The 25,808-nt window shown below is 40.3% G+C and overlaps 2 protein-coding genes across 2 annotated transcripts; one reads left to right on the top strand and one right to left on the bottom strand.

Annotated features, from left to right (window-relative positions):
• Positions 1 to 9,140: 9,140 nt before the first annotated feature.
• MYCFIDRAFT_169006 (uncharacterized protein) lies at positions 9,141 to 10,456 on the bottom strand (the record flags this gene model as incomplete). The annotated part of the gene is made up of 10 exons (XM_007922498.1): positions 9,141 to 9,177; positions 9,211 to 9,269; positions 9,299 to 9,352; positions 9,386 to 9,714; positions 9,772 to 9,816; positions 9,845 to 10,114; positions 10,140 to 10,213; positions 10,243 to 10,251; positions 10,279 to 10,402; positions 10,444 to 10,456. The coding sequence occupies 10 exons, from the start codon at positions 10,454 to 10,456 to the stop codon at positions 9,141 to 9,143; spliced, it is 1,014 nt and encodes a 337-aa protein (XP_007920689.1).
• Positions 10,457 to 10,680: 224 nt separating this feature from the next.
• On the top strand, positions 10,681 to 12,630 carry MYCFIDRAFT_47523 (glycoside hydrolase family 3 protein; the record flags this gene model as incomplete). Its single annotated transcript, XM_007921804.1, has 2 exons — positions 10,681 to 11,495; positions 11,544 to 12,630. The coding sequence occupies 2 exons, from the start codon at positions 10,681 to 10,683 to the stop codon at positions 12,628 to 12,630; spliced, it is 1,902 nt and encodes a 633-aa protein (XP_007919995.1).
• Between the last annotated feature and the right edge of the window lie 13,178 nt (positions 12,631 to 25,808).

Raw genomic sequence — 25,808 nt, 5'->3', positions numbered from 1 at the left:
CGTTTCCGATATTGATTCCGATTCTAATAGTGAACTAGACTTCTAGCTATCTAACTCTAACTCCGAGGAACCTAACTAGTCTAGCGACGAAGACCGCCTAGAATTATAGCTAGATCCCGAGACTAAATAATTGCTTACTCTTCCTTGCCTCTACCTGCCTCTACTACGTTACTTCCTTACTCTTATCGATCGTTCTCCGCGCTATTAATGTAGTACCGCCCTATACCTTTAGTCCTTACCTGTTGTCTATTCCTACTAATGTTTATACTCTCGTTTATTACTTTTAGTTTATCCTATTGTTGTCTTTTGCTTTTGCCTTTACCTTCGATTAATGTTGCTATAACTTTATTCCTTCGCTCTTATTTCCTTAGATAGAACTATACGAGGCGTATTTTCCTAATAATATCCCGAGGGTAGCATTAGGAAGATAGCCGAACCTAACCCCTCTACCCTTCTAGGACTACTTCCCTCTAGATTCCTAGACTCTAGCAACCTTCTACAAGTAATAACGATAATAAGATACTCTGCTAGAGGATGTTCCTGCCCTAATTAGCACTAGCTACGTAGGATACTAAGAAAGGGAGGATCCCTCTCCCTTCCTAGCTCTTAGATAGATATAGTAACCTAGGCCTATAGCCTCTAAGAATAGGGACCTTAGGCCGCTAAGCTTAGTGTCTAGAAGAAAGAAGAACGTACGGGCTACGTTTACATGCCTGCTACTATAAAAGGTAATGCTATATCTATAACGATAGTGCTATAGGCTAATATAAGCTGCGTTAGGCCTAGGCGATTTGCTCCTAGTTGCCGAGTATCTCTAGAGAAAAAGCTAATACTACCCCGGGGGTGTTATTAGTCCCGCTAGCCTTACTACTATAGATTACTACTAGGTACTCGAACTAACTAGTTACATTTCGAGTACGCGGGAATCTACGAAAGCTAGAGGTTAATAAAGGCGCGTAGTCGCTACTAGCAATTAGCTAGATCGATTGTCAAACTTTAGCCGCCCTACTAATAAAGGAGTCTCGTATATAGCTTTACTTTTTAGGGTCTATATATAATCGTTATCCGTTTGCTTTACCGGAATATACGGACTACGCTACCTTCGCACCCTATTTAAGGCGAGCCTTCTAAGCTCTTTCTTCTACTTAAACGCTAACTAACTTACTACCGCCTACCCCCTCCCCCTCCTTCTATCTAAACCCTTTAATTATCGTTAATAAGCTACGAACGTTTTTGCAAACTCGTTACTAACTCCTTTCCGCTCCGGTCGACTAAGATATCTTCCGGCGCCCTAAATCCGCTAGGCGCTAGTAGTAGTAGCAACCTACTAGCCCTAAACCTAGGCGTACTAGTCCCGATCGAAGCCCCCTCCGATAGCGCCTTAGCTACTGCAACTAGCCTCGAGCACTACTTCTAGATCGTTACCGCCCTTAAAGACCCTTAAGAGAAGATCTAGAACGCTCGTACCCTACTACGCGTTATTAATAGGAACATTAAGAAGGCTACTATCTTAGTTGCGTATAGTATAAATAACTTACGTTAGTCTATCGGTAAGCGTATCTTTAAGCGCGAGGTCCTTAACGATATAGATATCGAATAAGCCTTTCCTATCGTTTATAGCCTCGAGACGGCCGGTACCTAGATTCGCTTACGCTTTAAGACCCTCGACTAGGCCTTCGAATATTAGGGAGGACTAAGCAGTCTTCCTAAGAGCCTTATTAACTTCGCCTACAGTAGATAAGAGCATACTAAGCAGGTCTCTTCGTTCGTTAATAAGTATAAGGTCCGTCGTTAAGGCGCCGAGTATCTTTCCCGTACTATAATCTATCGTATATCTACCGCTAGTAAGAAGGTAGGCAAGTAGTTACTTAACTTGTCCTTTGCGCTTAACGACTTTACGATAGCCTACTAGAAGAAGCACTACGATACGATTGTCTAGGTCGATCTTAACGTATAGACAACTAAGGATCTACTAAAAGAGAAGGGCTATCGCATTAATAGTATAGGTTTTATTATTAAAGGTTAAGAGGCTCCTATTGTTAATGTCCTTAAACGCAAAGCTCTTCGCCTAGAAATAGAGGCCGATACGGCTACTAGTCTCGCGCTCGCTACGGAGATATAGGCTTAAGACCGTCGCTCGACCCGCAACCGTAAGGTCCCTTAGGAAGTTAAAGACGAGCGCGCTAAGGCCGAAGTAGCGCGCAAGAAGGCATTGTATACTCGCTAGGCCCTCCGCAAGGCTACTAAGAAGTATAGCGCCCCTTCTAGTACTAACTATAGTACTAACTATAGTAACTCGGATATTAATATACTAGATACGCTACTAGAAGATATCTCCTCCGAAGGCTCCTTTAGCGAGCGTAGAGATAGAGGGCTCTCGCCGATTCTATTAACTAAGAACATCTATAGTTCTTATAAAGGCGACTCTATTACGCACCTTATTACTAAGATCGATATAGTTCCTAAAGCCGCAATAGGCGAAGCTCCTACTACCCTCTCTATCTATTAATAGCTCGACGACCTTAGTAAGCTAGGAGAAGAGCCGTTCTCTATATATACTAACTATATTAAGAAGGCCGCTAAGGTCTGTAGTCTCTATACTAGTACTAAGGCGATTGTCCTTGTCGGTCGCCTATTAAAGATTAGTCGCGAGGTTCCTAATTAAGACGCCTTCGCTACCCTTAAGGCTAATTAGGCCTATACTAACTAGTTTCCTAGACGCCCTACTGCTGCCCCGATATCTCTAGGACTCTACGCGTTCAACCCTACTAGTACTATTACTCGCGCCCTTACGCTAACGGATCGCTAGAGTAAGTTCGTTACTAGTATCCTTAGCTAAGGCACCTCCTTCGACCGCTTTCGCTAGACTAGCAATGCTATCTTCCCTTAAGTCTTTAGTTAGTTATAAGAGCCTCGTAGAGTATATCTTCCTTTCCTTATCGACCTAATATAGGAGGAGTTTAAAATATACTTTTAGTATATACGTGCGATGCCTAAGTCTAAGTAAGAAGGCCGCAATGCCCTTTAAACTTATAGTATAAGCAACTAAATCGTCCGCTAGTACCCTGCCCTATAGCTCTTAGCTATCGCCCTTCGACCTAATTATATATACGAGCTTATCTCCGTCCCTAAGCCTACTAAGTTCTTTAAGGTTAGCGGTACTTACGAAAACTGTCCTTCTAAGGAGTCTACTCGTCTCGGATAAGATATAGTTAAGCTCGCAGCTAGCGAGGGTGCTAGTTACCTACGTATTAAGGTCTGCCTTATATCTAAGGATAAGACTAGCTACTCTACTATTGTCGAAGGCATATATTAGCCCGAGGTCTTTACGAACTAGGTTGAGAAGCTTAAGGCTCGTAGCCTAGTCCTACTAAGCAAGATCGGCAAGCTTACTAATAAGCACCTTACCGACGACGACCTCGACTATATATTCGATAGTTAGCCTAATAGTAAGGGGCGCAAGGCGGAGTAGATCCTTAACCCTCTAAAGGAGTGCGAGGTCTCTATTTAGATACTATACCTACTATATAGTAATCTAAAGACCGAGAGTAACCGTATGTTAATTAACCTAGGCTATTCTCGCGTTATCGATAGCACTAAGATTAAGGGTTACGACAACTTAACCGTCGCTAAGGTTGCTAAGGCGTACCGCAATCTAACCGCCCTTCTAGGTTCGAACACCTTCGTACCGTTCCCCTTCCCTACCGCTATCTTAGTCGAAGGCCTTAGTTATATCTCCGACGCCCTAGTTAGTAGGATTCCTTAGTTAAGTTACGTTGTTTAGAACGAAGTTGAATAGATCCTCTAGCTTAATAACGAGGGACTTAAGGAATATCTATACGATTAGGAGAATGCTACGAAGGAAAAGGCTACTAACCTCCTTATTAATTAAGCTTTCTACGAGGGATAGTACTTCGGTACTAACAGCTTTAACGTATGCGGAGGAGATCTAGAGAACCGACTAGCAGATAAGGTTATTGCTAGTAAGGATTACGGCGCGTTAAAGCAATAGTAAGTCTATATAGTGTTACTTAGGAAGTTGTTTTTGTATAATTATAGTATCTAGGATTAATGCTACCCCGGGGGTATTATTGCGGAGTTCTAAGAATAGCCTTAGCTAAGAGCGCTAAGGATACATACATATTTGTTTTAAGCGCGCATAATGTAAAACGTGTCTAGTTAGACACGAAGAAAGGGAGGGATATTAGCTAGTAACCGGCCCTACACCTATAGGCTAGTTTTAAGCCTATATAAGAGGCCTCCTTCTATAGAGTAGATAGATTATTAACCTCGTATAGCACATTGTTTATATCACACTTCTACAATGCCTATATTATAGGGCTCTAGTTATTAGCCTAAGCGACAGTCTCGTTATCCTATCTTGCTAAACATAGCTGCCTATATTGCTATAGGTTATGTTACCCTCGGTAGCCTATACTATTGCTATAAGTGGTAGTAGTGGTATTAGTTTCCGTCCTTTACTAGTAAGTAGTTAAAGCTTAGTTATCAAATTTCGGAGCTAGCAGATTTCTCTATATGCTTCTATTAGAGTAATATACTCTGCTTTAGTGCTAGAGAGTACGACTTCCTTCTAGAGCTGTAATCTCTATATAATTGGAGTGTTGTTAAGAAGTATAAGGGCGCCTAATGTTGATCTTAATAATAAAGGGTTACTAGCAAAGTCTACGTTAGAGTATGCCTAAAATTCTAAAGTTTTCTTCTTTCTAAAGACAAGTCCTTTATCAACTGTACTAGCAATATACCTCTAGAGATGTTTAGCAGCTATAATATGCTTAGGTCCGGGATTCTAAAGGAACCTAGCAAGGTAGTTGACGGCGTAGCTAATGTCTAGTCTAGTCTAGTTAGCTAGAAACTGCATTTCACTAATTATAGTATTAAATAGCTAGTAGTCCTAACGGTTATAGGGGGTTATAAGAGGCTCGTAAAGCTTCTTAAGTGGATACTTCATTAGCTTATACTAGTCTAAGCTATACTTCTAAAGCTTCTCTTTAGTATAGTATGTCTAGGAGATAGTAAGGTTTCCCTCCTTATCTTCCTATAGATAAAGGCCTAGAAACAGGTTAGACGTAACAATCTTAATTATATACTTCTTACGAAGACCTTTAATTAGAGTATCGATCTTTGCCTTAGAGGTTCTAAAGATTTAGAAGTTATCTACACAAAGGAGGACAAGAATACTATTACCTTGCTATAGGCAATAGTTACTCTTTATCCTGCTTAGGCTAAGTTAACGAAGAGTGTCTAAAGCATTATAGTGCTAGAGATTAGCAGCCTACTTAAGGCTATACAATCCTTTTCTAATACGGATAATCCACTTTAGAGGGTGCTTCTTAAACAGGTACGCGCCTTCTAGGGGTCTAATAAAAATCTCTTTGTCTAGAGGGGGATTTAAGAAAGCAGTCTCGATATTAACCTGTCTTCGCTTCTAGTTTTTGTTTACTAAAAGCCTAAGGACAAGTCTAGTAGTAGCTGCTCTTAGTATAGGAGTATAGGTGTTGATATAGTTAAGACCTTGCTTCTATATAAAGCCTCTAGCTGTCTATCTTGCCTTGTATTTGTTAATAGAGCCGTCTAGTAGGTATTTGATCTTAAAAACCCATTTTCCTATTAGAGGTGTTCTGCCTTTTAGCAGGGATTCGGCTAGAATCTACTCGATTGTACTAGACTTTTCAAGAGACCTTATCTCTTTTGTAACGGCTTTTCTCTATTTATCCTAGTTAGGCCTTTTTAGGGCTTTAGCTAGGGTTGTTAGGTTAGCTAGCTTCTAAGCATCTTTTGTAGCAGCAGCTATAGTAATCTTAGTAATCTTGCTATAGTTATACTTAGCTACGGCTCTGCTAGACCTAAGTCGTACTTCGGCTTAAGGAGGGTTTAGCTAAGGTAGGTTAGGAGCCCTCTTTCTCTTGCTAGTAGTCTTAGGGACTTAGAAGGGAGTGATTAGGGTGTCTTCTAGTTTAGCAGTATCTGTTTCTTAAGTGTACTAATTTTTCTTAGGAGCAGCTTCCTGCTAGGCAGCTAGTAGTTCTAGTTAGTGATTTTAGAGTATTAGCTTATTAGCTGTAGGTATTAGCTAAGGTAGTGTTCCTTGCTTAAGTGTACCTTGCTCCCCCTAAGCTATAAGGGAGTCTTCCTAATCTTCCTAATTATAAGCCTACTAAGGCTAAGGGATGCTACCTCTAAATAGCTCCCCCTAAGGTTCTAAAGAGTGCTAAGGTGTTTGGTTATTACTAGGGAATGGTGCTAGGATTCCTAACTTAAATAAAAGGTTAGACTAGGTTTTAAGTACCTAAATAGTCTCCTAAGGGACAGCTAGTCTCAAATACTCCCCCTAAGCTTAAAGGGTACTTAGAAGCTTAGTAAAATTGTCTTTATAGACAAAGTCCTCGTTAAAGGTAACGTATAGAGAGAATCTAATGTTATGCTGCTATACGCTATCCTTCTAGTGCGGGTTCTAAAGCAGATAGTTTGTTAACGAATTTTCTTAGAATCTAATAAACTAGTAAACGAAAGCTCTTAGTGCAAATTTCTAGGAGTTAAGTCGTTCAACTCCGGATTCGAGGTATTTGAATGCCTTATAGCCAAATCGTCTCGTCTTAGACAGGTTAATGTCTGTACTGCCGATATTCAAGTCTAATTCGAAAGCCTTAAGTAGAACTTCCTTAGTTCTTAAGTTTACTAGTCTATTAGTTAGGTAAATCGAATGCATTACTGCAAAGTACTAGCAGTATATTAGTAGGCTAGAGTTAATTATTATTGCTCTTGCTTTAAGCAGAATCGTCTTGTTTAACGACTCTATAATGCTATTCTGCTCCGGTGTATATAGTGTAGATATATCCTATCTAATACTAACTTCCTCTACAAAATGTACTAGATCGTTGTTAGTAAACTCTCCCCCGCTATTACTAAAGATAATCTTAGGGATTTTGTTATATTGCCTCTTAATTCTAGTTATCTAGTTAGTTAGCTTGTTACTACTTGTTACCTTGTCTTTGTTTCGAAGTAATAGACCCTACCTAAGCCTAGTTTTAGCATTAGTTAGGATTATAATGTACCTGTTTCTAAACAGATTAAATAGTTGTACGCTAATAAGGTTAATATAGACTTCGTTAAGGGCTTTTTCTAGTCTAGTTCTGTATTCTCTTAATATAACTCTTTAAGCTCTCGAGAGCTTGCAGGTCTTATAGTGCTCGAGTTTAGATATATCAACTTCTTCTAGGCCTAGAATAGCTTCCTTAGTAGCTGTTAGGATCTTGTTGCCGACGTAGCTAAGTCTCTAATGCTATCTTAATGTGTCCGCTCGTAGTCTAGCGATAGCTAGGGCTAATAGCTGCCCTTTCTAACTCGATTCTAAGTTTGGTTTTAAAGCTAAGCCTAGCATTTTGACTCTAGCATCTTTAAGGGTAAGTACTCCTTATACTTCCTTAACCTTTCTAATTAGCTTGCCTTTAAGTATTAAAGTGCCTAAAGGTCTATCTAAGTAAATGCTACATTTCTTCTAAAGACGCTCTACTAAGATTAGGTTGCAATCTAAGTTCGGGGAGTAGAGGACGTCTATTAGAGTAATTGGGGTTTTCTTTCCTTTATAGGTTAGGAAGATATTAACAGTTCCTAATCGTAATATACTTGATTTTCCTACTACTTAGGAGAACTAAATAGGCTTAGTTAGGTGCTTAAGATCGCTGAACTAGCTCTTGTTCCCTATAATGTGTAGTAATGTACCTGTATCCTAAACTTTTGTGTTAGCTATTAGGTTCTTAGAGCTTGCTATAGCTAGTCCCGGCTTTGCAATAGCTCCCCTAATTAGGCCCCTACTAAGGCCGTCTAGCTAATAGTCTCCCTTATCTTCCGAGTTAGAGGAGGAGTTAGATTCATCTTTATTATTGTTAATAGCACTACTAGATTTGCCCTTTCCCTTACCTTTACCCTTCTTGCCTTTATCTTTGTCTTTGTCTTTGCTCTTGTCTTTCTTTCCCTAACTAGGTAGTACTATATTAGGGTGTTGCTTGTAGCACTTAGCGTTAGTATGTTTATACTTGCACTAAGTGCACTAGTCGTTATTATTGCTAATAGCCCCTCTAACAAGCTTTAAGCTGCTAGATAACTGTTTAGGAGGCTTTTCTCTCCTTAGGGACGTTATTATTGCTTTAAGGGAGAAGTCCTTAGCTTTAGGCTTATTGTTATACTTCTAGGATCTAAGCTATTCGTAACTAGAAAGGCCCTAAATGAACAGCATCCTAACAAGCATATTAGGCATCTTAATGTCTAATAACTTTACAGGCGCTTCTGTTATTATAACTAAGCTAGCAAATTGTTCTATCGATGTTTAGAATCTATTAAACTACTACTAAAAAGATTCGTAGTACTACTAGGTGTTCGGATTAGTAAGGGGCATCCTAATATGCCTAATAAGTTTGATAGTATTAAATATATCTACGGTTACAATAGGCTTATATAGAGCCTTAATATAGTCGTATATGTCCTTAGCTAACTTAGGTATATTACCGAAGTCTAGTCTAAGAGTAGGGTCGAGTCTAGTAATAAGTATACCTAGGGCTTAGATATCTTTCTTTTTCTAGTCCCTAAATATATCTCTATACTACTAATCGGCTAAGTCCCCTATAAATATGCTTTTTAGAGGTAGTTTTATTTTATTAGCCTAGTTAAGTCTATAGAATACTATACTAACTAGGTCCTTTTCTAGAAGGGCCGCCTAGAATATAAGCTTCTAGTCTTAAAAGTTGATCCCCTTCCTAAGAACCTAATTCTCCTTTACTGTCTTTGTCTAATTAGTGTCTATCGTTCCTAGCTGCCTTTTAGTATAGTGCTAGGCAGGGCTTATAAGGGACACTTACTAGGTTTTAGTCCGAACTAGAGCTCTTAACTAGGTACCTAATAGGTCTAGATAGCTAGCTCTATTTAGTAGACTCTAGAAACAGTTCTTTTATAGTTGAACTAGACAGGTAAGCGTATGCGCCGGGCTTATAACCTGTTATAAATCGTGCTAGAGATGCAACTAATTATCGGATTAACAACTATATAACTGTACAAAGAAGGATCAGGAGCCTGCTACAGAAACTGCAGTTAATATAGCCATTGTATGTCCTTCCTCTTAGCACAGGTCAGCTAATAGTATCAGCTAACCAGCATATCACCTGACTGAACCACAACAATCCGGACGAACACTTTCACATGGCGCGAGCATCACTCTTTACGAGCCAGCCTCCAGTGCAGGATTGCAGAGTGCGCAGCTCGGCATGCGAATTTCAGTCCAGCGGACCCGATGTCGCTGGATCAAAGCCACTTGCTCATCAAGCGGCCATGCGACGCATTTCTCGTCTCAGTCGTGCGTGATTCCTTCTAACACCGCCAGAGATGCTGCAGCCCTTTTCTCAGAGGAATTTGTATCAATATTGAGGCGCGCCGTTTGGGACCAGGTGATCGTGTCGTGGCGCGTGTGGTCGCCCTCATCCCAAAGGAATCCTCGGCAGGGAGAATGAAAAGTTCGACCTCCAAAGTCATGAGGGCATGTCGCGAGGCATCGAAGGTTGCTCAGTTCGCTCGAGATTGGTGAATTCTGTTCGTCATCTCGCTCGCAAATCAAATCCTTATCGACGTGCGCGCCTTTCCTTGGATTCCATCCTTCAGCCAGAGTTAAGGTACAGGAAACGTTAACGTGCTTCTCATATCCGGCTGCTCAGGCTGTGCAATACGCGCCATATCTAAGCTCGGCCATCCTCCCGTCGAGCGTACTGGAGGACCGGTCACTGACATTATAAGAAATCATGCAGCGCCATACTGACCAAGCATACGCGTTGTATGCAACGGTATGCGCGAGTAGCACGAATGAGTCCATGTTTGACGATGACAGCCTCTACGTATTCTCCGACACCTCTTCTCGCAGATATGATCCCATCTCTGGCTCGCGCGAACTGCACTTGCGCTTTCATTCTTTCCCAATCGGAACGTGGCAGGTAGGTGTATGATGCGTATGGGATCCATGAAGACGATGACGGTAGTTTCACTTTGGAGCACGGAGAATGGTATATGCATGTTCCCAGGACGGTGAAGTCGCCCTCTGAGTCGGTTGTCTCGTCTGCTGGGTGTTGACTGACATGCACTCCGCATCAAGTTCTCCAGATCCCCAGGCCGGCTCAACACCGGCTCTCGGAGTGAATGAACCCGAAAGTTCTCTCTCCCCTTGCAAACACCTTCAATCGCCACCGACCTCCGCTTGATCATCGAAGCCACTGTATGCACTACATACCCACCGTCACGATGCTACCACGCGAAGCGATCGTACTCATGACCAGCAGCCAAGACTGCCAAGCTGAACGGCCGCAATACGGCACTTCTGTTAGGCCATGTTCTCGGGCAAGATTTCCTCCAGAAGAAGCATTCCAGCGGGCGATGCGGCACAATGACTGCAAAGAGTCATAGCCGACTGTATATTGCGGACCTTTACGGCGTCTTGTTTGATGACAATCAGGGAAAATGGCAAGAGTAGACCAGTGGGAGACAATTCGCGCTGCAGTAGCGCATGAGGACAGTGTGACGGTATGGCAAACAGTACAGAAGCGCGGTCTTGCTACCGGTGGGCAGTATGGTATATAATGCGGCCGCCATTGAGCTAGAATAGTCCACGAGACTTCAGATTCAGCCATGAGGTTCAGCAGCATTTGCGGTGGGCCTCGTGCTTTTCCTTTGCTTCTTGTAACCTTGGCATCGTGCCACCCTCAAACGATACGCAGCAACATCGTCCGGCGCCATAACAGCGCTACCTTTCCATACCAGAATGCTTCGCTATGTATCGACGCTCGAGTTGACGATCTCCTTTCGCGCATGACAATTGAGGAGAAGGCAGGCCAGCTCTTCCATACTCAGATATCCCAGGGCGAAAATGGCACCTTGGCTGCAGAGACGGAGACGCGAAACGGAACAGAAAAGGTCATTAGCGAGTGGCATCTGACACATTTCAATCTCGGTGGCACGGTCACAGATGTCAAGGAGACTGCAGAGTGGTACAACCTGGTTCAGGAGACAGCTCTGAACACTCGGCTCGGCATTCCTGTGACTCTCTCTACTGATCCTCGTCACGCTTTCACTGAGGCGATCGGCAGCAGCATATCCGCAAATTCCTTTTCACAATGGCCAGAGTCACTGGGTCTTGCAGCCATTGGAGATCCGGACCTCGTCTACAAGTTCGCAGAGGTAGCAAGGCAAGAATACCTGGCAATTGGCATTCGCACAGCTTTGCATCCTCAGATTGATCTGTCTACTGAGTATAGATGGGCGAGAATTGCCGGTACCATGGGAGAAGACGCCGAGCTCACGTCCAGTCTGGTTGTCGCATACATCAAAGGCTTTCAGGGCGAGCACTTTGGTTCACACTCTGTAAGCACCATTACGAAGCACTTTCCAGGCGGCGGTCCGATGGAGAACGGAGAAGATAGTCATTTCACATATGGCAAGAATCAGTGAGATACACTCAGCACCCTTGATTTAGTAAAGCTGACATTGAGTAGAACGTATCCCGGCGCCAATTTCGATTACCATCTCATTCCGTTCAAGGCTGCTATCGCCGTGGGTGCAAGGCAGATGATGCCTTACTACTCTCGTCCGATTGGCGCTGTTCATGATGGCACCCAGATTGAAGAGGTCGGGTTCAGCTTCAACAAAGGCATCATCACCGATCTACTTCGCGAAGAATTGGGATTCGACGGCATTGTCTGCTCGGATTGGGGTCTTATCACAGATACTACAATCCGTGGACAAGACATGCCAGCACGAGCTTGGGGTGTGGAGTACCTTAGTGAGCTCGAAAGGGCCGCAAGGGTCCTCGATGCAGGTGTCGATCAGTTTGGTGGCGAAACTAGACCAGAGCTCATCGTACAGCTTGTGCAAGAAGGCAGGATCTCTGAAGGGAGGATTGATGTTTCGGTGCGGCGTCTGCTGAAAGAAAAGTTCATGCTTGGTCTCTTCGACAACCCATTCGTAGATCCCGAGGAAGCTGTCAAAGTCGTTGGCAATGCAGCGTTTGTGAAATGGGGAGAAGAAGCGCAGCGTTCCGCTTACACGCTGCTTAAGAACCAGGACAACATACTTCCTCTGCAAAACCATGATGGCGCCAAGGTGTACATCGAAGGTATCAACGCCACCTACTTTGAAGGCCGTGGCTTGGAGGTTGTCGAGACACCAGAGGAAGCCGATCTTGCACTGCTGCGACTCAGAGCGCCATACGAACCACGACCTGGCGGGTTTGAATCCAACTACCATGCCGGCTCACTGGAGGACAATGCCACCGAGAAGGCTCGTCAACAGGCCATCTACGACGCTGTCCCCACCATCGTGGACATGTATTTGGATCGTCCAGCAGCTATTCCTGAGATTGCAGAATCTGCTGTTGCGCTGCTGGCGAGTTTCGGAAGTAGTCCTGAGGCATTCTTGGACGTGGTGCTAGGAGTCGATGGAGCTGAGCCTCTAGGAAAGCTGCCATTTGACCTTCCTAGAAGCACGCAGGCGGTCGCTAATAGCAAGGAGGATGTGCCCTTTGATACTGCTAACCCGGTATTCCGGTTTGGGAATGGATTGAGTTATAAAAGCAGTTGCTAAGGATAAACGTATATATACCTTTATATAGATTTTAAGAAAATATCCTATATACTCGGGCTTGCTCTCCGAGAGTCTAGTACGGCGTTCCTTAATAAGTAGTACCTTTCTACTATCGGGCTTAGGACTCGGACTTTAATATTAGTACCCTTATACTAATAAGTAGCGTATAAATACTTATATCTATTATATCTTAACTAATATACTATCTACGCTATAGAGTTTTCTAAAGGTTTATATCCCTTCTTAGTAGTTTAGCGTATTTACGGAACTATATATTAACTTAGAATATCTAGTATTAGCTAGTAACCGGCCCTATACCCTTACTAGGTAGCTAGGTACTAAGCCTATAAAAGAGGCATTATTCTATAAAGTAGATAGATTATTAACCTTATATAGTATACTATTTCTGTTATGCTTTAGTCGAGCCTATATTATAGGGCTCTAGTTACTAATACTTACTATAGCCTAAATAACAAGTTTAATATCCTATTTTACTAAGTATAGCTACCTATATTACTATAGGTTATACTACCTTCGGAGGCTTATACTATTACTAGTAGTAGTAGTATTAGTTTTCGTTCTTTATTAGAGCCGAAGATATAGCTATCTCTTTATATCTAATAGATATAGGTATATTAAAGGTAGTCTCTAGGTACGAATAGCTATAACCGAAGTAAAAATATAAAAAGAGCCTACTATATAGATAATATAGAGGTATCTTAAGGGGCTATTACAATAAGTAGAGAAGCCTATTACGGATCTAATTAGTTAGAGTCCTTATATAATCTTAGAGCGACGCTAAGACTAGTAGGCTAAGCTGTCGCTCTATCTTACTAGGAGCGATAGGAGCGGTCGAGAGCGACAGCGTCGCTTACGTCGCTTACGACTATAGACAAGATATCTCCTTTGTATTTAGGAACGCCGGAATGCCCTTATAGCTCGAGGCGTTTAACTTATATTACCTACTTACTAATTAGAATTACCTTTGTACTAATTATTCTGTCTCTGCCTCCCGCTTATATTAGCCTCTCTAAAGAAGCCTCGGCTTGTACGTAATAAGAAGTTACCTAACGATCTATCGCGAGTAACCGTAACACTTTAAACGCCCTTAGGATAAGTGCCTTATTACAAGTCGGAAGAGGAAGTCCTACCCCTAGCGAGATAGGTAGTACTCGACGTACTACCTCTAGTGTTAGTAGTGCACTAGGGCTTATATAGCTCGAAGAGCTATACGAGAAGCCTAAGGCGACGAGTAGCTAAAGTCTTATCTAGACGCCTATAGTAGGCCTAATCTAAAACGCATATAGTAAATTATATCTAAAACGCTAATACTAAAAAGTAATATTAATCCGGAACGCGTTATAGATATTAGAAAGCACTATTTAGAAACGCTTATAGCGAGCACTATTAGGAACGCTTATAGCAAGATAGTCTTAAATATCTATAGTAACTACTTCCGGAATATGCCTATAGTAATTACTATCCGGAATACCTATAGCGAGTACTATTCGAAATATCTATAGTAAGTAGTTCTTTCCGAGTTAGAACGCTTATAGTAAGTACTACCTATAAGGCGTATAGTAAGTACTACCTATAAGGCGGATACTAAGTCTAATCTAAAACGCCTATAGTAATTTTAATCTAAAACACTTATAGGGATTCTTATTTAGAACGCTTATAATACTAAGTACTATTCGGAACGCGTATAGTAAGTCTAATCCGGAGCGCTAATAGTTAGTACTACTATCTATAACGCCTATACTAAGTTTTATTTAGAACGCGCTATATAGTAATTCTAATCCGAAACGCTTATACTAAGTCTTATCCGGAACGCGTATAGTAAGTACTATCCGGAACGCGTATAGTAGGTCTAATTCGGAACGGTAATAGTAAGTACTATTACGAACGCTTATAGTAAGTAGTACTTTCTAAAATACCTATAGTAAGTACTATTTAGAATACTTATAGCAAGTTATATCCGAAACGCTTATAGTAAATACTACTAAAAACGCCTATAGCGAGTAGTAATATTCGAAACGCCTGTAGCGGTAACTATCTAAGATATCTATAGCGAGTAGTACTATCCGGAACGCGTAGGACAAGCCTTATTTTAAACGCTTAGTATAGTTAGTTCTATATAAACCGGGACGCGTATAGCAAGTCTAATCCGAAACGCTTATAGGTATTCGAACTGCTTATAGCGAGCGCTAAGTACCCTATATAACGCCTACTACGAGTACCTTATAAAACGCCTATAGCGAGTACTCTATAGAATACCTATAGCGAGTAGTACTATCCGGAACGCGTAGGATAAGCCTTATTTTAAACGCTTAGTATAGTTAGTCCTATATAGGCCGGAACGCGTATAGCAAGTCTAATTTAAAACGCTTATAGAAAGTCTTATCCGGAATATATATAATAAGTCTAAGTGTAATCCGAAACTAAATACTTATATTAGGTACTACCCGGAAGGCCTAAAGCGAGTAGTACTATCCGGAACGCTTATAGCAAATACTATCTAAAACGCCTATAGCTAAATAGTATTCGAACTATTTATAGCAAGTACCCTATATAACGCCTACTACGAGTGCCCTAAAAAACGCCTATAGCGAGCCGGAATGCGCTAATAGTAATTGCTATCCGAAATACCTATAGCGAGTACTATTCGAAATATCTATAGTAAGTAGTTCTTTCCGAGTCGGAACACTTATAGCAAGTACTGCCTACAAGGCGTATAGTAAGTCTAATTTAAAACGCTTATAGCAACTTTAATCGAAAACAACTATAGGAATTCTAATTTGGAACGCTTATAATACTAAGTACTATTCGGAACGCGTATAGTAAGTCTAATCCGGAGCGCTAACAGTTAGTACTACTATCTATAACGCCTATACTAAGTTTTATTTAGAACGCGCTATATAGTAACTCTAATACGGATCGCCTATACTAAGTCTTATCCGAAACGCGTATAGTAAGTACTATCCGAAACGCGTATAGTAAGTCTAATATAGAACGCTAATAGTAAGTACTACTAAGAACGCCTATAGCAAGTAGTACTTTCTAAAATACCTATAGTAAGTACTATTTAGAATACTTATAGCAAGTTATATCTAAAACGCCTATAGTAAATGCTACTAAAAACGCTTATAGCGAGTAGTATTATTCGAAACGCTTATAGCGGTAACTATCCGAGATATCTATAGCGAGTAGCACTATCCGGAACGCCTATAGCAAATACTATCTAAAACGCCTATAGGCTATAGTAAATAGCATTAGAACTACTTTTAGCGGACACCCTATATAACGCCTACTACGAGTACCTTATAAAACGCCTATAGCGAGCACTCTATAGAACACCTATAGCGAGTAGTACTATACGGAACGCGTAGGAGTCGGTAGGACAAGCCTTATTTTAAACGCTTAGTATAGTTAGTCCTATATAAACCGGAACGCGTATACTAAGTCTAATCTAAAACGCTTATAGAAAGTCTTATCCGGAATGTATAAATTAAGTCTAAGTCTAATCCGAAACTAAATACTTATATTAAGCACTATCCGGAAGGCCTATAGGCTAAGACTATAGCGAGTAGCACTATCCGGAACGCTTATAGTAAGTACTATCTAAAACGCCTATAGTTAAACAGCATTCGAACTATCTATAGCGAGTACCCTATATAACGCCTACTCTAAGTACCCTATAGAACGCCTATAGCGAGTACTCTATAGAATATCTATAGCGAGCAGTACTATCCGGAACGCGTAGAATAAGCTAACTGTTACTAACAACGCCTATAGTAAGGCTAACTTAGAGCACTTATAATAGTAAGTACTATTCGGAACGCGTATAGTAAGTCTAATCTAGAGCGCTAACAGTTAGCACTACTATCTAAAACGCCTATACTAAGTTCTATTTAGAACGCGCTATATAGCAATTCTAATCCGAAACGCTTATACTAAGTCTTATCCGGAACGCGTAGAGTAAGTACTATCCGGAACGTATATAGCAAGTCTAATTCGGAACGGTAATAGTAAGTACTACTAAGAACGCTTAAAGCAAGTAGTACTATCTAAAATACCTATAGCAAGTGCTATTTAGAATACCTATAGTAAGTCTAATCTAAAACGCCCGAAACGCCTATAGCAAATACTGCTAAAAACGCTTATAGCGAGTAGTAATATTCGAAACGCTTATAGCGATAATTATCCGAGATATCTTTAGCGAGTAGTACTTTCTAGAACGCTTATAGTAGATACTATCTAAAACGCCTATAGTTACTAAATAGTATTCGAACTACTTATAGCGAGTACCTTATATAACGCCTACTGCGAGTACCTTATAAAACGCCTATAGCGAGTACTCTATAGAATATCTATAGCGAGTAGTACTATCCGAAACGCGTAGGCTAAGCCTTTCGAGCATACCGCCTCGAGCAAATACCGCCGGATTAGGTATAAACGACCGATATAGCATCGGAAATAATACTATCGTAGCCTTACGATATATACTACGACTCCTACAATCTCCGAACCGCTTACGAACTATATACTACGACTCCTATAATCTCCGAACCGCTCGTAAACTAAGAAATTTTAAAGTTCCTCGGCTATAGCTAAGTAGAGTCGGCTTTTAGCTTATTTTAAGCCGTAGTAAGCCTAAAGGGGCCGTAAGTACCCTATAAAACGCCTATAGCGAGTACTCTATAGAATACCTATAGCGAGTAGTACTATCCGGAACGCGTAGGACAAGCTAACTACTATCTATAACGCCTATAGAAAGTCTGATTTAGAACGTTTATAATAGTAACTTAGTAAGTACTATTCGGAACGCGTATAGCAAGTCTAATCCGGAGCGCTAATAGTTAGTACTACTATCTATAACGCTTATACTAAGTTCTATTTAGAACGCGCTATATAGCAATTCTAATCCGAAACGCCTATACTAAGTCTTATCCGAAACGCGTAGAGTAAGTACTATCCGGAACGCGTATAGTAGGTCTAATTTAGAACGGTAATAGTAAGTACTATTACGAACGCTTATAGTAAGTAGTACTTTCTAAAATACCTATAGTAAGTACTATTTAGAATACTTATAGCAAGTTATATCCAAAACGCTTATAGTGAATACTACTAAAAACGCCTATAGCGAGTAGTAATATTCGAAACGCCTATAGCGGTAACTATCTAAGATATCTATAGCGAGTAGTACTATCCGGAACGCGTAGGACAAGCCTTATTTTAAACGCTTAGTATAGTTCGTCCTATATAAACCGGAACGCGTATAGCAAGTCTAATGATCTAATCCGAAACGCCTACAGAAAGTCTTGTCCGGAATGTATAAAGTAAGTCTAAGTCTAATCCGAAACTAAATACTTATACGAAGCACTATCCGGAAGGCCTATAGCGAGTAGTACTATCCGGAACGCTTATAGCAAATACTATCTAAAACGCCTATAGTTAAATAGCATTCGAACTATCTATATCGAGTACCCTATATAACGCCTATAGCGAGTACTCTATAGAATATCTATAGCGAGTAGTACTATCCGGAACGCGTAGGATAAGCTAACTATTATCTATAACGCCTATAATAGGTCTAATTCAGAACGCTTATAATACTGGGTACTATTTAGAACGCGTATAGTAAGTCTAATAACTCTAATCCGGAGCGCTAACAGTTAGTACTACTGTCTATAACGCCTATACTAAGTTTCATTTAGAACGCACTATATAGCAATTCTAATCCGAAACGCTTATACTAAGTCTTATCCGGAACGCGTATAGTAAGTCTAATTCGGAACGCAAATAGCAAGTACTATTAAGAACGCTTATAGCAAGTAGTACTATCTAAAATACCTATAGTAAGTCCTATTTAGAATACTTATAGCAAGTCTAATCCGAAACGCTTATAGTAAATACTACTAAAAACGCTTATAGCGAGTAGTAATATTCGAAACGCTTATAGCGGTAACTGTCCGAGATAGCTATAGCGAGTAGTCCTATCCGAAACGCTTATAGCAAATACTATCTAAAACGCCTATAGTTAAATAGGATTCGAACTATTTATAGCGAGTACCTTATCTAACGCCTACTATAAGTACCCTATAAAACGCCTATAGCGAGTAGTGCTATCCGGAACGCGTAGGATAAGCCTTTCGAGCCTACCGCTCCGAGCAAATACCGCCGGATTAGGCGCGAACAATACCGCCTCGAGCAAAAAACGCCGCCGGATTAGGCGTAAACGACAGAGACGGCCTCGGAAACACTACTATCGCGGCGCCGGAGCGTTATAGTCGATACCGCGACTCCTACGCCCTCCGGACCGCTCGAGAATCGAGAAATTTTAAAGTTCCTCGCCGCCGACTAATTAGAGTCGGCTTTTCGGTCGTTTTAAGCCGCACTATGCCTAAAGGGGCCCTAACTTTTGTTAAGTTGTTATATTTTAGACTAGGAACCTATACTAGAAACGATTCCCTTAAGATCGGAAAGCTAGACTTTTATTATAGCGACCGAGACAAGTTCGATACCTAGGTTAGCTAGATAGATATATATTTTATATTTAACTAGGTTTAAGATAACTTAAAGCTAGTCTTCGTAACGACGTTTATACGAGGCAGGGCTTAGTATTAGGTTAAACTATTTCTTAGGACCTATCTAGATAGTAACGGGACCGACTACTCGAATAGAATCTTCGTAAGCTACGAATATCTTAAGCGTACGATAAAGAAGGTCTTCGGATTTTCTAACGAGGTTGCTACCGTAGTTAGGGTTATCTAACACTTAACTTAGAAAGGGTTATATACCGATTACGCCGCTAAATTCTAGGAATACGCCTAACTTACGAATTAGGACGACGAAGCTCTTATAATAATATATCGGCGAGGTCTTAAGGACAACGTTAAGGACGAGCTTATGCGCGATAGTAGAAAAATAGATAATATAGGAATATTAATTAAGGTTACGATCGATCTCGACGATAGGCTCTATAAACGAGCTTTAGAACGACGCTACGATTCTAAGACTTCTAGAAAAGCTAGTTATACTCCTAGATACAATAGTAGGCGAAACTATAGTACCTACGATAAACTAAAGGGGAACAACTACTATAGCGCGCAACTAATAGAGCTAGACGCTACCTAGAAGGGTCGAGTATTTAAAGGAAGAAAGGGCAAGAGTTCGCCTAAGAAAGTAGGAAGATTAACTTACTATATATATAGTAAGGAAGGCTATATAGTATAGAACTGCCGTAGTAAGAATATAGTGCGACGCGAATAGTTTAATATAATATAACGAAAGGACTCGGGTAGAGAAGGCTACCGAATAATAGTAGAGCTATACTCTATTAATAACGCGCCGAGGACCTACGTAGAGGTCGTAAGGAAAGAGCTACGACAAATCTATATAATAGCACGACGATAAGAACCTGTATATAGAACCCTTTACTAGAGATTCTATTACGACGACTAATACTAAATTTATTATTCTACTAAAATAGAAGTAGGATTCTTCCCTTATATTAGGCGACTTATACGAGAAGATACGAAATCCTAGTTAGAAGAAGAAACGATTAATAAATCTTGCTTAGATACCGACGATAAAGAAAACCGAGATCCGGAAGCTTTATTCCCTCCTAGGGAGGAGTTAGGAGCTATCCTAGAAGTACCGGAGTCCCCTTAGTAAGAGAAGGAATAGCAAGAAGATTTAGAAGGAAGTCTAGATACCGAAGAAGAAACTACGAATAAAGAAAGTAAAGACGAATTCGGGATTAACGACGATACGATCCTTACGTTTATAATAGATATACCTATAGCAGCGCGAACAATCGCCTTATATCTAGTACGTAAATACAAGGAAATGTTTCTAAAGGTTAATAGGTAACGGAAGGTCGATCCTATCTAATTTGATTATTTCTAGATAAGCTTATAGGCAAAATTCTAGAATTACCCCTAGATACCTACAGACTACACGTACTATAACTTCATTACGGAGCGAGTACCGATAGGAAGTATAATTACTCCCTACGGATACGTCCTGTCCGACGAGAGGACGATTATTACTTAAGAGATACGTTAGACGGTCTAGCGATTAAATTAGCAATACCGAAAGGCTATAGTAGCGCAAGGACGGGATGTATATAACGATACCCTCGAAGAAAAATTATATACCGAAGAAGTACGAACGGTAGGACTACGGATCCGTAGCTAGTTAGAACAACGTTAGGCTACTAATTAGTCGGGAAACGGACTAACTCTCTAGATTAGAGCGTTCTAAGAGAGTTCCTTAATACCGAAAGCGCTTAAGCATTAATAGCAGTCTTCCGTATAAAAGTTATCGTTAACGGGCACCCGACGAGTATATTAATAGATTCCGGAGCGAGCGGGAACTTTGCCTCCGAATTATTCGTTAAAAGCCGAGGGATCGCAACCTAAAGTAGAAGAGAAGGAGCGTATAAACTTATAGTAGTAGATAGGTTACCGCTACCTAGTATAGAACGAGAGACGATACCGTTACTACTAGCTGTCTAACAGCACTACGAGGAGATTGTCTTAGGTATTACTAGTATAGCTAGTTATAACATTATATTAGGTATACCTTAGTTAAGAAAGTATAACCTAACCGTAGACTAGAAAAGAGGAGTACTTATATTTAAGGAATACGACTATATAATCGGCATTTAACCTATATAGTAGTAGCGTTCGTAGACAGATAAGATTAATAAGCGTAGAGCGACTTATAAGACGTTTACGTCGATAGGAATTACGGAGAACCGTATTCAACCTAGATCGATACCGCTATTAGGTTAGGAGGGTTATAATAATAATTACGGGAAGGATAGAAGTTATACGCTATCGAAGAATAAAACTAGAATCTCGGACCTAGATATTCCTAAAGAGTATAGTAAGTAGAAGCGACTCTTTAAAGAGGAGAGAGGTAAGGCAGCCTTACCTAATATAAGAAGGGTTATATTAGTAGGTAGATAGGGTAGTAGTAGGTACGAGTAGTATTCGATAGAGAACTAGGAGGAGAAGGAGGAAGGTAGGCTAGTTAGCCTACTACTAAGCGCTAAGCCCTACCTAAGACATCGAGACTATAGCTTTACTCGAGCCCGGTTATATACTAATTACATATAACCTCTTTAGTCCTAATATACGCTTTCCTTCTAAAGGCCGCGCCCTCGTAGCCGGTCTTTATTCTAGTCTTAACCTCTATTGCTACTAACTTAGTAGGTCTAATAAGCCGCTTAGTCCGCGCTAAATTAAACGTATAACTACCGAATATGTAACTATATCAAACCTTACCTTCTAATACAATGTCTAACTCTAGCTGCGCTATCCTTATATATAATAAAGTAAAGGGATATAGAGCTATAAGAATTAAGGGCTATCGACTAATTATAATATAGGCGCGTCTTCCCTACTATAATAGGTAGACGTACGAGGTATTACAGCCCTACCTCCGCTCTAAGTAATATCGTTCCGAGTTCTTTGCGTCTACTCTAAAAGACCTAGAAATGTCCGCTCCGAGGGTTTGTCCGTTCCGAGGGTTGCTCTTATTATTACGAGGGCTATTATTTACTATCGTAGTTTTACTAGCCCTAATTAGTTAGGTTTGATAGCCTTTAAGTATTAACTAATTATATCTTTTTAAAAAACTTAGTTCTTCTAGTTTCTATAGGTAAAGGCTATTATAAGTGTAGTAGTAGAGGTTCGCCTCGCTTAAAGGGTTAGATAGATCGAGGAGTAACCTATTATCCGCAAGATCGACCCCGGCTAGCTTAGCTCTATAGTTTTTGCTTTTAGTTAGTCTATTAGTCGCTTAATCTTTTAGGCGGCTTAAAGTTTTAACTCGGCCTTAAAGTTTTAATATAGGTAAGGTTAACAATAGTAGCAACTAGGTAATATTAATAATAGCAGCGCTAGCCGTCTTAGCGCTAACTTTACCTTGCTTTCGGTTTCCTTCTTTAACTAATAATAATATTAGCAATACCGTTACCGATATAGTCGCGTCGTCTTCCTTCTTCGAATAGTAATATATCCTATAATACTATTACTAATATAGCCGCGCTAGCCGTACCGCCCTTTAGTATAGGCGCGACGCCGTTACTATTATTATTATTATTACTATTTGCGCGTACGCGCGTCGTCCTCGCTAATCGCCTAGGCCTCGAGGCCTCGATAGAAGGAGGGAATAAGAGAGGGACCTATAGGGCGCGTTAGTAAAGAGGTAGATATCTTTTAGAAGAGTAGGTAATCGATTAACGCGTTATAGCGCGCTTATTAATACTTAGTGCGCGTTTACTATAGTAGTATAGTCTTATTGTCCTTGTTGCTAACAATTGCTTGCCTCTAATTAGTTAGCTAATAGTACCCTAGGGGTAGTATTGTTCCTAGGCGGCATTATAGGCCCTTAGCCTTCTTCTTGTTCTTTATACTAGTCTAATACTTATCTAACAACTTAGTTATATCTTTAAAAGAGTCTTTAGCCTCCTACGAGTCCTATTTAGGCAAATAGCCTTACTATCTTAATAGGTACTCCTTCTTACCTTTCCTAGTCCGATACTATAGGATGCGTTCTATAGACTATAGCTCTTTACTATCGGCTAAGACTTCTTCTAACTTAGTAGGCGCTTTATCGCCTTCGCGCTAGTAGTATAGTTTAAAGAGGGATATATAGAAGGTATTATAGATAGTATAATAGGGTAGAAGCTATAACTAATAGGCCTATATAGAAGAGCCCTTAACTTCTCGAATGCGGAATAGGCTAATGTATCTCGGTGCGAGCTTAGGTCTTGTTTTACTATTAGGTAATAGGTGTTTGCGGATACGGAGGTTCTTAGTACTTAGTATAACTATATCGCCTTGCTTAAAAGTTATTAGCGTATAGTGTTTGTTATAGTAGGCCTTCTAATATACCTAGGCCTTTGCTAGTTTATTAGCTAACTTAGCGTAAATTTCCCGCATCTTTTAAACCCTCTTAATAGCCGCTAGTGTCTTAGGTATTAATACTTAACGCGCTTCCCTTTCCTTACGCTCGGCCTCGAGCGGTAGGGGGTCTTGTAGTATAGTAGCGTTCTAGCCTATTATAGCTATATATAGTAACACCTTAGTAGATAAGTAGATACTATTATTATATACAAATTTAGCTAGTTATAGGAGGTTGACCTAGTCGTTAGGGTTCTCGTTAATGTAACTACGTAGATACTACTATAGGGCAGCATTCTGCCTCTTAGTTTAACCGTTAGTCTATAGATAGAAGGCTATTAATAGCCGATGCTTTAGTCTTAGCTATAAGCAAATCTCGCTCTAATAGTAAGATGTTAGTATCGATCTACGATTAGATACTATCCCCTTAGGGGTTCCCTAATAGGCACAGAAGACGTTGCTCTATAGCGCTTCTGCTATATTAATAGCAGTCTAGTCTTTCCGCGCCGGGATATATCGAGCGCCTTTAGTAAATCGATCTACTATAACAAGGATAGTATTATATATATCCTTACTACCCCTACGCTTAGTAGGAGGAAGGCCTATAATAAAATCTATTATAAGTTCTATAAATAGCTTCCTAGGAACAGGAAGTAAAGACAACTCGCTAAATAGTAAGTACTTTAGTACTTTAACTCGCTAGTATACTACGCAGGTCTATATATATTCTTTTATATACCGCTTACTATTTAGCTAGTAGTATATACGCGATAGTAGCTCGTGCGACCTCTCTATACTATAGTAACTAGCAAGCTTACTATTGTGGTGCCTCTTTAAAAGCTCTTATCTAATCGATTGTTTAGCGGGGATATAATATCTGCCCTTAAACTTTAAGTAACCTTTATTGTCGATCGACTAATTGTTATTACTCTTACTAGATCGAGTCGCTCGCCTACTTATAAGCCTATTAATGCGCTCGATAGCAAAGGCGTCCCTCTACTAAGTACGTAATAGCTTATCTATAAACGATTAACTATCCCTATTTATAAGGTTATTTAATAGCACCCTCGCTATCGAACGAGGTACGTATTATATATATCTAATAGTACTAGTAGCCGGAACTACTACAACCTCTTCTAAAGCACTATCGCTATATAGGCTATTGCTATAGATAGCAATGTCTTTAATCGAGTTATTATAGCTCGAGCGATCTACGTCCTTTCTAACGCGTACTAGAAGAACGACAACTCCGCTATAGTACTTATTACCGCCGCGGGGTCTAGAAGTCCGCTTATCCTACACTTGCTTATTAACAATACGGGCTATAGCAATCTTATACTATAGGGTTAGAAACAATAAATTAATAGATTGCTAAGTCTCGCTATCGTAATTAGGCCGCCTCGATAGGCTATTAGTAGGGTTGCTTACGCCTAGCTAATATAATATATTAAAATCGAACCTAGCGAGGTAGACGGCCTATCTAGCCTATCGACCTATAACCCTAGTAACCTTCGTAATTCTACGGAGGTTGTTATAGTCCGTATAGACCTAAATTGTATACTAAGTACTATCGAGATAGTAGCGCTAATACTTAAAGGCTTCTACGATTGCTAAGAGCTCTTACTCGTAGGTCTTATATCGACGTTCTATATCGATTATCTTTCGTAAAAAGAAGGCAATCGGGTGCTAGTAATAGTTATTATCTAATTGCTATAATATAATAGCCGATATAGCGAACTATAAAGCGTTAGTCTTAATTCGGATCTGCTTACTTAGTACGAAATAGTATAATAAGGGGACTTTAGTAAATCGTCTCTTTAGACCGTTAAAAGCGGCTTATATCTTATTAGTCTATCTAAACTCTCTAGATAGATTAGCCTTGGTTTTAGTAAGTTTAGTTAGTAGTATTATATGCCTCGAATAACCCTTAATAAACCGACGGTAGAAGTTAGTAAAACCTAAGAATAATTAAAGCTCCTTAATAGACGTAGGAACAGGCTATTTAGTAATTGTTTTAATCCGGTTAGGATTAGCCTTAATACCCTCGGTTGAAATAAGGAAGCTAAGGAATAATACCTCTTTAGTAGCAAAGGTGTATTTAGAAGGTTTGTAATATAGTCTATAGGCTCGTAGGCGGTCGAGGACCTTACGCACTACGGCCTAGTATTCTATAATATTAGGTAAATATATATAAACTAGGATGTTATCTAGGTAAACTATATAGAGATAGTCTAATAGGCCCGAAAGGGCCCGATTAAT

The sequence above is a fragment of the Pseudocercospora fijiensis genome, assembly GCF_000340215.1.
Source record: "Pseudocercospora fijiensis CIRAD86 unplaced genomic scaffold MYCFIscaffold_1, whole genome shotgun sequence".
NCBI classification, from domain to species: domain Eukaryota; kingdom Fungi; phylum Ascomycota; class Dothideomycetes; order Mycosphaerellales; family Mycosphaerellaceae; genus Pseudocercospora; species Pseudocercospora fijiensis.
The sequence above is the reverse complement of the archived record's forward strand: the minus strand, read 5'-3'. Positions and strand labels throughout refer to the sequence as shown.